The sequence below is a fragment of the Uranotaenia lowii genome, chromosome 2, assembly GCF_029784155.1.
Source record: "Uranotaenia lowii strain MFRU-FL chromosome 2, ASM2978415v1, whole genome shotgun sequence".
In the NCBI taxonomy this organism is placed as follows: domain Eukaryota; kingdom Metazoa; phylum Arthropoda; class Insecta; order Diptera; family Culicidae; genus Uranotaenia; species Uranotaenia lowii.
This window is the reverse complement of record NC_073692.1, coordinates 303,210,509-303,221,679: the sequence shown is the minus strand read 5'-3', so window position 1 is coordinate 303,221,679 and position 11,171 is coordinate 303,210,509. Positions and strand designations below refer to the sequence as shown.

General features: G+C 35.1%; 1 protein-coding gene across 1 annotated transcript; it reads right to left on the bottom strand.

Annotated features, from left to right (window-relative positions):
• Positions 1-8,885: 8,885 nt before the first annotated feature.
• On the bottom strand, positions 8,886-10,214 carry LOC129742830 (uncharacterized). The gene has a single exon (XM_055734770.1). The coding sequence runs from the start codon at positions 10,212-10,214 to the stop codon at positions 8,886-8,888; it is 1,329 nt and encodes a 442-aa protein (XP_055590745.1).
• Between the last annotated feature and the right edge of the window lie 957 nt (positions 10,215-11,171).

Below are 11,171 nucleotides of genomic sequence, written 5' to 3'. Positions count from 1 at the left end.
CCCTTTCCCCATGAGGCAGTTCTTTCTTAGGCCCTGATTTAGATCAAATATTTTTTCTATTAGGAGGCTTACGTTGAGTGCTGAAAAAACGAATTTTGGAACGAATTGCATACAATATTCTTTTGCAATACCGGAAATTACCCTTGTGTAATACACAGGTTTCGATACCTGCAGGGAACGGTTGAAGTTTTTCTTTGAAATCAATGAAGTGTCTAAAAGTAACACTTTCGACACTGTATCGAAAAATTCCCGGCAAAAGTTTTTGTAGCTATATTTTTATTTCGTTTTGAAATACGTTCCATATACATTATAGATAAGTCTTATGAAAATTGAAAAATCAGCATTTACCTACCAAAGTGGAGGCAAATATTATTTCTTCCTTTAGTGACAAAAACTACATCTATTTTGCGTTATCCTCCTTATTTTTAACCATTTCCTTTTTAACCAACTCCTTATTTTTAACCATCTGGAGCACTGCTGGTTGCAGAGAGAACATGGCGATGATTTTCTCACTTGAAGCCCGCGTGGGAGCAAAATTATTTCAAAATTTGCAAAAATTCGAAACTTTCTATCATATCCGATTTAAACTCACATTAGATGACATTTTATACGACCTTTTCACTATACAGTTGGAAATGCAAATCGCAACAGCATTGTAAACGACTTTAATTATCATTCCTGATTGGATTTCATGTTTGCTGGGGTACTACTATTCGACATTGTTTTTATCGTTTAAAAACAGGCCTTTTGAAAACCGAACTTTTTTAACAAAACATTTTAGTGCGGAGTTGCAAAAACACTATTTTGCAACTTCTCACTAACATGCAGTGTTCGGCATCGCTAACTGAAAGATTAGCGCCGCTAATCAAATCGCTAACGCATGCAAAGTTAGGGATCGCTAATCAAAACCGCTATTTGTGCCGAAAAAGTTATCGCTTCAAGCTTAAAGTGCCAATCGCTAACTGTTTACCAACAATAACGTAAAACGAGAAATGATGTATATTTTTTTTTAATTTCATGTTAAATCCGGATTCATGGTACAAATTCTACTATCCATTCATAAACATTAGGGCAACTAAATCCAAACAGCCGGTTTGGACCCAATCTAGACCAAAACAACAGGACTGCACATTATACTATTTTCAATTCGACTTTTTGAAAACATGTTTAAGGATTGATCCAAAACTTTTGAGATTTGGACCCAAATTGAAGCAGTTCCAAAGCGTTTTACAGTTGATGGAACAAGAGTGTGTTTGCCAGTTTTTTCTCCAGATTCCAACTTGGTCCAATTTTTGTATTTATTAGATTTTTATCAGTGACACTCATTAATGCCACATATTCGTGTAGAGCCTCAAGTCAGTGATTTTGTAACGTGTACGTGAACAACTCTCAAACTTAACACAAAAAAACACAAAAACAGTTTCCATTCGAATTTGAAATAAAGGCTAAGTTAATTCTTAACAGCATTTGACTTTTCATTTTGTCGTACGTATACTCATATCAGGGCCGTAGGAAGAACGAACTCATGGGGGGGGTTTTGGTGACCTATTTTTTCATATGAAATTTTTGCTCAAACAATGCATGAATAAAAAAAAAAGTTAAAAATATTCATTTCTAAGTTCTTTTACATGAATAGTTTGTCCTGTTAAATAAAAACTTTTGAAAATACATCCTAAACTCTTTCAAACGATGATTAATAAACAGTTGGAAACTTACTTTCATCGATGGATGAAATCTCAAAATGTGCATAAAATTCTGGTGAACTTAGCTTTAGATTGTCAAAAGAACTTCCGCACGCATCCGGGCCGAGCAAATCGGGGATATTTTTTTTTAAATCTAGCGAAACTCGCGCATTCTATTTCCAAATTTTCAAACCAAAACTCAGACAATCTCCGGAAAAAGTTGGCTAAAATCCACAAACTATTCAACAAAAATGAAGAAGAAAATTTTTTAATCGAAATATATAATCAAATTTTGAATCGTATTTCAGGCTACCATAAAATCGTTTATGATTATTTAAATAAATCTAGCTTGAAAAATTTCATTTGTGAGCGACAAAATCAAAAATTAAAATGGTGCAATTTGAATTGTTTGATTTTCCAAAAAAAATGTGGTTAATCTAGACAAAATCATGAGATTTTCAACTAAATTTGGGCAACCGGGCAGGGCCAAACCTTTCCCATTTTATTTTTATTCAACATTCGGGCAATTCTGGGTAAAAAGCGGTAATCTTGCAAGCCTTATTTTGCTTATTTGATTTGAACTTACAATAGTTTTTTTTTAAAAAAAGGCTTCAATTTTGAAAAAAAAAAAACTCAAAAAATGAATCCAATTTTTAAAAGTAAAAGATAAAAAATTTGCGTTTCAAATAAGATTGATGCAAACTCGATCCTAGTTAAAGATTTTAGCTTCAAATCATTTCATTTTGATTAAGGAACTCAATTACGAGCTGAATCTGAATCTTAATGTTGAACCTGTATTCAAAATATTAATTTTCAATCTGTTTCGAGATCACAATACGTTTTCTGAAACGAAAATGAAAACGGTTCTGAATTTAAACATATGAGCCAAGAATCGAAACCAGTTTCAAAGTCCTCAATCATGAATCCATAATTATTATTCGGATGTTTTGGATTTCAATGATTATTCTTTATTAAAATTATGTACTTCTAATTGGACTTGCAAATCTAAATTTTTGAATGGTGAACCTATTTCGCCATTTTGATGCTTTGTGATGTTTAAATAAAGTTCATGAACTTTGAACCTGAATTTGAAACAAAAACTCAGAAGATTTCTAAGTTTGTTTTTTCCATGTTCAGAAATATATTAACTGAATGTAAAAAATGCATATGAGTTCCGAAAATCATGAAACAAACTTTACAGGAAATGTAAATCCAAATTTAAACGACGATTTCAAACACAGCTTTCCATTTAAACTTTTGATGATGATTCGAATTGAAAATCGAGAATCCTTAACTGGATACATAGTCCGAAATATGAAAACAAATACAATTTCGATTTTGATTATAAGGAACCAGAACTTCGGAAATGAATCAAATCTTATTTTAAATTGAGTATTCAGAATAGAATATGTACCAATAAGTGAGAAAATTTTTAAAAACTGTAGCTGAATTCTGAATCTGAGATCAGTTTTTGAGATTTTGACATCAGTTCTGAGTCAAGATTTTTACTATCGAATAACGTTACCTCATCATCAAAATTTGATTAGAAATAAGAAAGTTTGAGTGTAGAGTAGAAAACCTCACTTGGTCTTGATGGACTCTCATGGGGGGGGTTTAACCCCCAAAACCCCCCCCGTTCCTACGGCCATGACTCATATCAAATTTCAACAAATATTTATAAGAGAGATAGCGGTCTTCAATTAGCGGAATCAAAAATTAGCGGAACTTTCTTATTTGCTAGCTTGATCAAAATTTAGCGGTTGAATTAAACCGCTAACAAAAAGTTAGCGGACTAATCAGCGATTAGCGGTTTAGCGCTTTTGTACCGAACACAGCTAACATGTTTGTTTTTGTGACGAAATTTGGTCTTTAAAAAGCCTGTTTTTCCTACCAATAAAAACAATGTCGAAAAGTAGGTAGAACTTTTCGAAACATTTTTGAAAACAGTGTCGAAAAGTTCTGCTTTTCAATTAAAATTTTTTATCGCCAATAAGACATAATGAAATTAAAACGTACATAAAAATAAAATTCAATTACAGGTATCAGGTATAGAAAACCTAATAAAAACCAGATTATTCATACAAAATCTCTAGTAAGATTCATTAGTAAAATTCCGAAGAAAAAAAACAATACCACCTATGAAAAATAATTTCAACAAGAATAATCATATGAGGAAAAAATAAGCCACCAAATAGGAAAAAAAAATTGAGCATCGGCAATTAACATCCAAGCACAAAAAGTAATTATGAATTTATTTAATAGATAGCGAAAAAATGAGAGAATCGAAATTGGATATTGAAATTAGAATTAGAAATTTTTTTTTTGGCAAAACAGCCTTTTATTAAAGCTGTGGCAGTTTCGGTAATTTGAAAGGGAAAAAAGTTTGCATGGATTCGGGGGTCTTTAAAAATAAAATTGTGTTTGGCCTGCGAGTCACATTTGTTTTGACTGTTTAAGACTCCTGCATGGTACAAACATTTTTATTCTTTCAATGATCTCAAATGAAGGCACTGATCATGACTAGACTCAGTTTTGTTGCGGTAATTGAAGAAAAAAGCTTAGAATTTAAAATAAATTAGTTGAAATAAATAGAAGAAAAAAACAGACCTGATGGTATAAATAATTGAATGGAAGTTCTTAAACAGTAAACTGGCTCAATTTCTATATCCTAAAATGTGTTGCCCTCTATTAAAATACATCTAATAGGGATCAAGGCCAACCTGTGAGGTATCAATTTTTTGTAATATTCAAATATCTTTTTCAAATAATAAAAAAATTTCATGAGATATAGATAAGTTTATTTGAACTTTTTCTTCCAATGAAACGTTTTCAGGATCATGAGCTCGTGAAATCACTGAAAAACTTCAGAGAACAATGGATATCGCTTATTTATAGGAGCGTCAGAGAGCGTGTTGCAAATTATATCAAATAATCTAAATTTAGTAAAAATATATGAGCGATTTTATTCCTGTTTCGCACTTTTTCATATTTTTGGGCCACAACGCCAATGTGCTTGTGTAATTAAAAATGTTTTTACAGAACGTTAAAAAAAATATTGATTATTGATGATTGTCAACAATGGAGCAAAACAGAGTGGTGCTATGTTTGGGTCGTTTAATGTGTGATACATTTTCAGCTTGACTTATTAGTGCATATTATTTTATATTGATATAAGTTTATAAAGTTACCATAATGATGATGAAATAGTTTCTGACCCAGAGAGATAGTTTTTTAAAGTTTTTGATTTTCATAGAAAATTTTCAAAATCAAGTAACAGATGCACAAATTTTATATGTTTCGATGCTGCAAAAAACTTTACCCAATATGATGGAATGGCTTGATGATATCACCTCAAAATGGACATATTTTTTGGGCAATCAGCATTTTTTTTTTAAATAAATACATTTATAGTTCAGTTACCAGTCTGTTACCAAAATGCAAATCAAAAAATCAATTTTTGCATCTCGTTTCCATATGCTGAAATATGATTGTTTTGAATCACGTGTGTTTAAATTTCAAAATTTCATCCATCCAAACATTTTTATAATTTGAGCAAGTAAAATTTTTTGCAGTATATCTGGCTTTATCAAGGGATGGGACAAAAACAATTGTCTGTATGCCAGTTGCTTACTATTGAATTCAAGATTTTTTCTCATACAAATGTAGCTTTTTCTCAATTTTTTAAGAAAAAATACGGATAAAATTATTTTTGACAGTTTTGAAGTGTTTCTCAATAAGGAAGAGCTGAAGAAAGTGGGTAGTTTAAGGTTTTCAGAACAAACTTAAATCCTTTCTCTGCATATCGTTCTTGGACGACTTTGCCGTGATGACAGCTTGCCAAACCTGTCCAAAACATTATGGAATGGTCGTGGGAACTAATGAACGGTTAAATTAGGTTTTGGTCTAGTTTCTACGTCGATGTCTTATTTGTAATGAAAACTTTCGTTTTCTTAAAACAGCTGCAAATGACCTGCCAAATCATAAATTTTCGTGCAAATTTATCGGCTAAAACATGTTCAAATTTGGCTGACTAAGTAAAAATTTTGACCTGGGATTTTCCCGGAGCCAGCCTTAACATAGGTTTCATCGTCCATCAGAAAACAACCGTCGAACTTTGTCAGCACCTGGTCGCTTCTGAGCTTCCGAGTACGGATTTTGGCCACACTATTCTATTTTATGGTCCGGTCTGACTGTTTGCTAGCTCGATACGACTTGATTCCTTCCACGAGTCGAATTCTACTTACGTTTTTATAAGCAGCACCGAATTTCTCTTTCCGGTCGACAGTTCCACTCCGATGGTTGGCTTCAGACTTCCGATTCGTCGTCAATGTTTCCTCATACCGTTTGATAACGCGCCATACCGTTTTTCTGGCCAATTTCAGCCGATTAGCCAGCCTATATGCAGACCACAGTGGATTTTCCAAATAACTGAGCACAATTTTTTCCCTTCATTCGGTTTCCACGTTGATTGTTTACAAAGTACAGTCGATTTGCAGAATTTCAAAAATACATTCAAGTTTGTTCCAACTCTAAATGAAACAAGCTTTATCTACTATCTTTGTCATTTCCTTAAATGGCTACCCATTACATTAGCGATAGCTATTTGTCACTATTTCACGATTGTACAGTCCCCCCACAATCATTAGTCACTTCACGTATCATTTCACCACAAAATGTTCGTTCATTCGGGTGTTAGTGGACCAAACATCAAGCTTTGCATGAATTTCAGTCATTCAGTCAGTCAATTTTGTTGAAAAATAAAATAATTTACCGAAACAATCAACGTTTTTCAAAACCACAATTATGGGTCAAAATTGAAGCTTGTAACAATTATTAGTCATATTGCCCACAATTATTAGTCACATAGAAGTCCATGGCAACACCCGAATATCAACATGAAAATCAACAAGTTTCTGGTAAACATTCAGGGGCATTCTTTGCTAGTTTACGTTCATGGGGCAAATGGGTTGAGCTAGCAACCAAGAAATGTTTTGTTTTGCTTGCGAAAAAGTGACCCATGATAGTGTGGAACTTGGTGGATTCTGTAACAATTATGGGTCACTTTTATTTTGCTAAGTATTTTTGAATTTTCGCATTTCATTCGCTCAGTTTTATTTGGAAAATGTAAACTCTTCTTTTGTGCTTATATGGGACCAATGCATTTGGTTGGAATCTTTGAAATACCCGCATAAGGTGCTTAACGGTTTAATATGTCAACCTTATAACATTGGAACTTTATGCGATAGTTCCACAGCTTATAGTTCACCTCCGATAAAAAAGTATTCAAACATAAATTTTACTGTTATCAAACGATCAATATGATATAATTTCTCTTGGTTTAGTAGATATCAGCAGTTCTAATGATCGTTGACTAATAATTGTGTGTGACCCATGATTGTGGGGGGACTGTATTTCCTAACCAGGAAAGAACTCATTTCTTAATGAGCATTCTGGTTCTACTTCTCGTTTTGGCTTTCTTACAGAAAGGCATAGGGAACGGTCAGTTGGGGATATCATTAATTAAGGGTCCAAGACCCCACTTTATAGGTACCAATCGACTCAGCTCGACGAGTTACGATGATGTCCGGGAATTTGTATGTTCCATAAAAACGTTCTTAACACATTAACTCCTATTCTAGGTTTCACGATTTTGATGAATTTAGTATCAAAAAATTGCATTTTTTTTTCCTGTAGGACTTATTTCAAAACCAAAAAAAAACAAAATTGTTTAAAATTTTTCTATTCCATAGAACATATCATGCTTACGTTGGCTCCAAAAAAGGTAGCCATTTGCTCAGCAGCAGTAGCCAGCAATCGCTAAATTAATTACAAAGGCGATCAAAAATTTGACAAAAATTTCATAAAACAGCAGAGAATCGATCCCACGCCATCTAGCATGAGAGTTTAGGAGGTTAACCCCTTGACCACTAGTGAGCGTCGAGATATGTGGCTCTCAAACTTTAACAGTTTGAATTATTTGGATTATAAATGAACTCGTTGAATATAAGTTCGTTTATCCTCCAAAAAACGTACTGGGCACCTTTTTTTTATATTGAGTTTAGTAATTTTTGCTATCGATTTTCTTTAATCATAATCTTTTTTATAGATTAATAATAAATAATTCAGAAATAAGGAATCCATTATTGTGTCATTTATTTCCAAAGATAATTGACACTCTGTAAGAAAGCCTCCAATCCACTGATAAGTGTATTAAATCGGGTTTTTTTTCTTGACAACACTTCAGTGTAACTGCTAACCACAGTTTGAGTTGTGTCGATCCAAAGTGTGATAATGTGAACATTTGTACCGTTTTTTTTCCACCATTAGCTGTCATCAGCAATCACTGATCGATTGTTTCTAAATTGCAAACTGAACACAAAGCATGTGGAGGAATAGAACAAATCGTGTTTTGGTTCTACGCGGCGTTGCAGAAATCGTCTGCTGTCGGATCTTTCCAATCCTTAAAAAGTTTGGCTTTAGAGCTTCAACAATACTCAACCAGCTTTTAACCTTTGAAATGCCTTTTGTGCAGTCTGGAAAGACCTAATCAGATTTTTAAATCATCCTCTTAAGTAATATTGCATACCTTCTTAGACAAAAACAAATTAGGTTTCACTCTTCAAGCACCCAGGAACCTATTTCTAGATACTGTCACATTTCAAAAGAGATAGAAACGATTGTCTAAAGAAAGTTTCAGGGAACTTAAATGTAGTTTTTTTATGATTCTGTTTTTCATGTCCGGTTCATGACCGGTTCGATAACACCGGAAAGAAGGATGGCCAGGAAGACGTTACGGTAGCTTACAAACCACGCTACATGAAACCACCACCAATCCAAAACGGAAATCTGTTCACAAGAGCACCTTTCCCTTTCCTCAAGTCAAACAAAATCTAACAGTTGAGTAGCCGCGACGATTACAGCTCCCCGCTTACTAACCCCACACAAAATTGAAATAAATACTCAGCACATAAAAGCTTTAGTAGTAAAATGCCCTAATAAAACTACTTGTAAATAACAAAATTAAAATTAAAACACTCATTTTTAATATTCTTCTTCCTTTATTTCAGGTATGAACTGTACAACTCTAAATGGATATTATGTAAGTACTTTAAGACGTTCAAGCGTAAACGAAACTATAAAGAATAATCTGAAACACTCATATTTACAATATTTACATTTAAATTGTTGCTCCCTTGCCCTGAATTAAGCTTTCACTTTAATGGCATCGAAAACCCGCCACACCTCTTCAATCGCCATCGGTGGCGTAACCTTCTCGTACTCATCCAGCTGCTGCGGTGATCTTTCGTCCCCAAATCGAGCTCGGTCGGAAGCCTGCAGCGGCCTTACTCCACGCACCGCCGCCAGAATCCTCGGATCCCCGTGGTTGACTTGCTCCGAACAGGTGATGGCGTATTCCAGGTACTGATCCGCTATTTGAAGATTTTTGTAGACATATGTCCGCATGTATAGGGAATAGCGCAGGTTTGACTGAGTCACGGTTTGATACAGATTGTAGTAGCCATAAAGTTGCGTGTGAATTCGTTGCGCTTCACCATAAACAGATACGCTATCTTCGACGGCGTTCATCGAAAGAAGGTATATGGCGTAGTCTTCCAGGGTGCTAGCGTAGATCGGCGAAGGAGCATTCGTAGCATACCAAGCACGACTGACGGCTTCGATGATGAGGATTCGACCATGATCGAGATGGTTGCGGGATATGCAACATTTGGAGAGCTGCCTGAAGACATCAACGAATTGAGCTTTTGAGCATTCTTGCTCGTCTAGCCGGCGGAAAGCAGTGATGGCGTATTCGTAGCTGGGTTGGAATTCACAGCGCTCATAGTGATATATGGATTGCGCTAGATTGATGCTAATTTCGAGCGATTTTGACAGTTGATTGGATGCGACTAGGCTTTGGATGGCGCTCGATGTTTGCGCAGCCTTATCGTGTTTGTAGGTTATGGTTTCAGCAATCAATTTCGGCTGCAATGCTTGAAGCATGTGCAAAGGACGCCCATTTGACTGTTGAAGAGTAACTTCCAAGACAACGCAAGCTTCTTCGTACCATCCGGCTTCTACTAGGAAGGAACCCAGCTGCAATGTGCCATCGTATCCGAGTAAGTGGCAATCCTCCAGAGGTGCAGACTTTTCGGCTGTGATACGCAAGTTTTCCACCATACTACTCACTGTGTTCTGTTTCATAATCTCCATGGCTTGGAACAATTTAATCAATTTTGATCGAAGGTGCGAGTAGTATCTCAGAATTCTGCTGCAAACTTCCGGTTGGCACAAAATTTTCCGCTGATCTCCTGATAGATTTCCATACTCACACATGTCCTCCAGAATTTGTACCATGATTCCGAAAGGAATTTGTTCCAGCTCTTGTTGAACCGAAGCTCGACCAACCATTGCTAGGTCCCGAACGAATGATCTCCGAGCCAAATCCGCTAAAGAGAGTGGAGACTTGATCTTTTGAGGTTGTCGCTCCTCAACTTTATCAAGTCGATGTTCCATCGCAAAATCCTTATTCATTTTGAAAGTTTTAAAACTCAATTATGTTCTACTGACTGATCCTAACAAATAACACAAAGTGTTTGATGTCCACAAATCGGCTTCCAATCGCTTAAATACTATCGGAAAAAGTGTTCATCCGCCTTGTCGAGTTCATTCGACGACTAAAATGAACTACCTAATAAAAAAGAAAACGTAGCGAATCCTCGCGAAAAGGACACACACAGGTACGGCCAACTAGAGGCGGAGATCCGAATTTCAAAGAAGGATCAACCTGCCCCGCCCTTTGTTTGTTTTTCGGGGCTCCAGTAAAACCGTAATACAAACAGCAATTATGACCGTTTTATGGTCTCTTTATTGGGTAGTCTTTTGTTTACGGTACCGGCACCGATAATGTGTTGTTTGTTTTTGTTGGGTACCCAAAGAGAGATGCGATTGAACTCGATTGGTACTGTTTAATGATATAGAATTTCTCCCCTACGTTCGAATATGTGTGTTCATAAATCGAAAAATTCTTTGGACACATTTTTATATAAAATTGGAGGTGGTTTCTTTGGAATTTGGGCGTTCTTTCAAAAATGTTTGTTTGTTTTTGGGAATCTTTAGTTTTTTATGGCCTTATTGTTGATGAAGCTTGATGAGTGCAATTATGTATCCGCTCCATTGAGAGAGATTTTATGGTTAGAACCTCTAATTGAGAAAATACCGTTTTTTAACGGATTCCGGGTTTTCTACTAACAGCTTCATTTACATATTTGAATTTTATATTTATTGCGAAATTTCAGCGTATTTTTTAACAGTTATGAAATTTCGGTAATATCATATTTTTATAAAGGGGAGCAATTATCCCAGAATCCACATACCACTAAATTTGAGATAGAATGTTTACCGTTATTTTCGAAAAACAAAACTTCGACAAAGGATGAGAAAATAATAATGTTAGAAGTTCAAGGGAAAAATCAACGTCAATTTGCACTA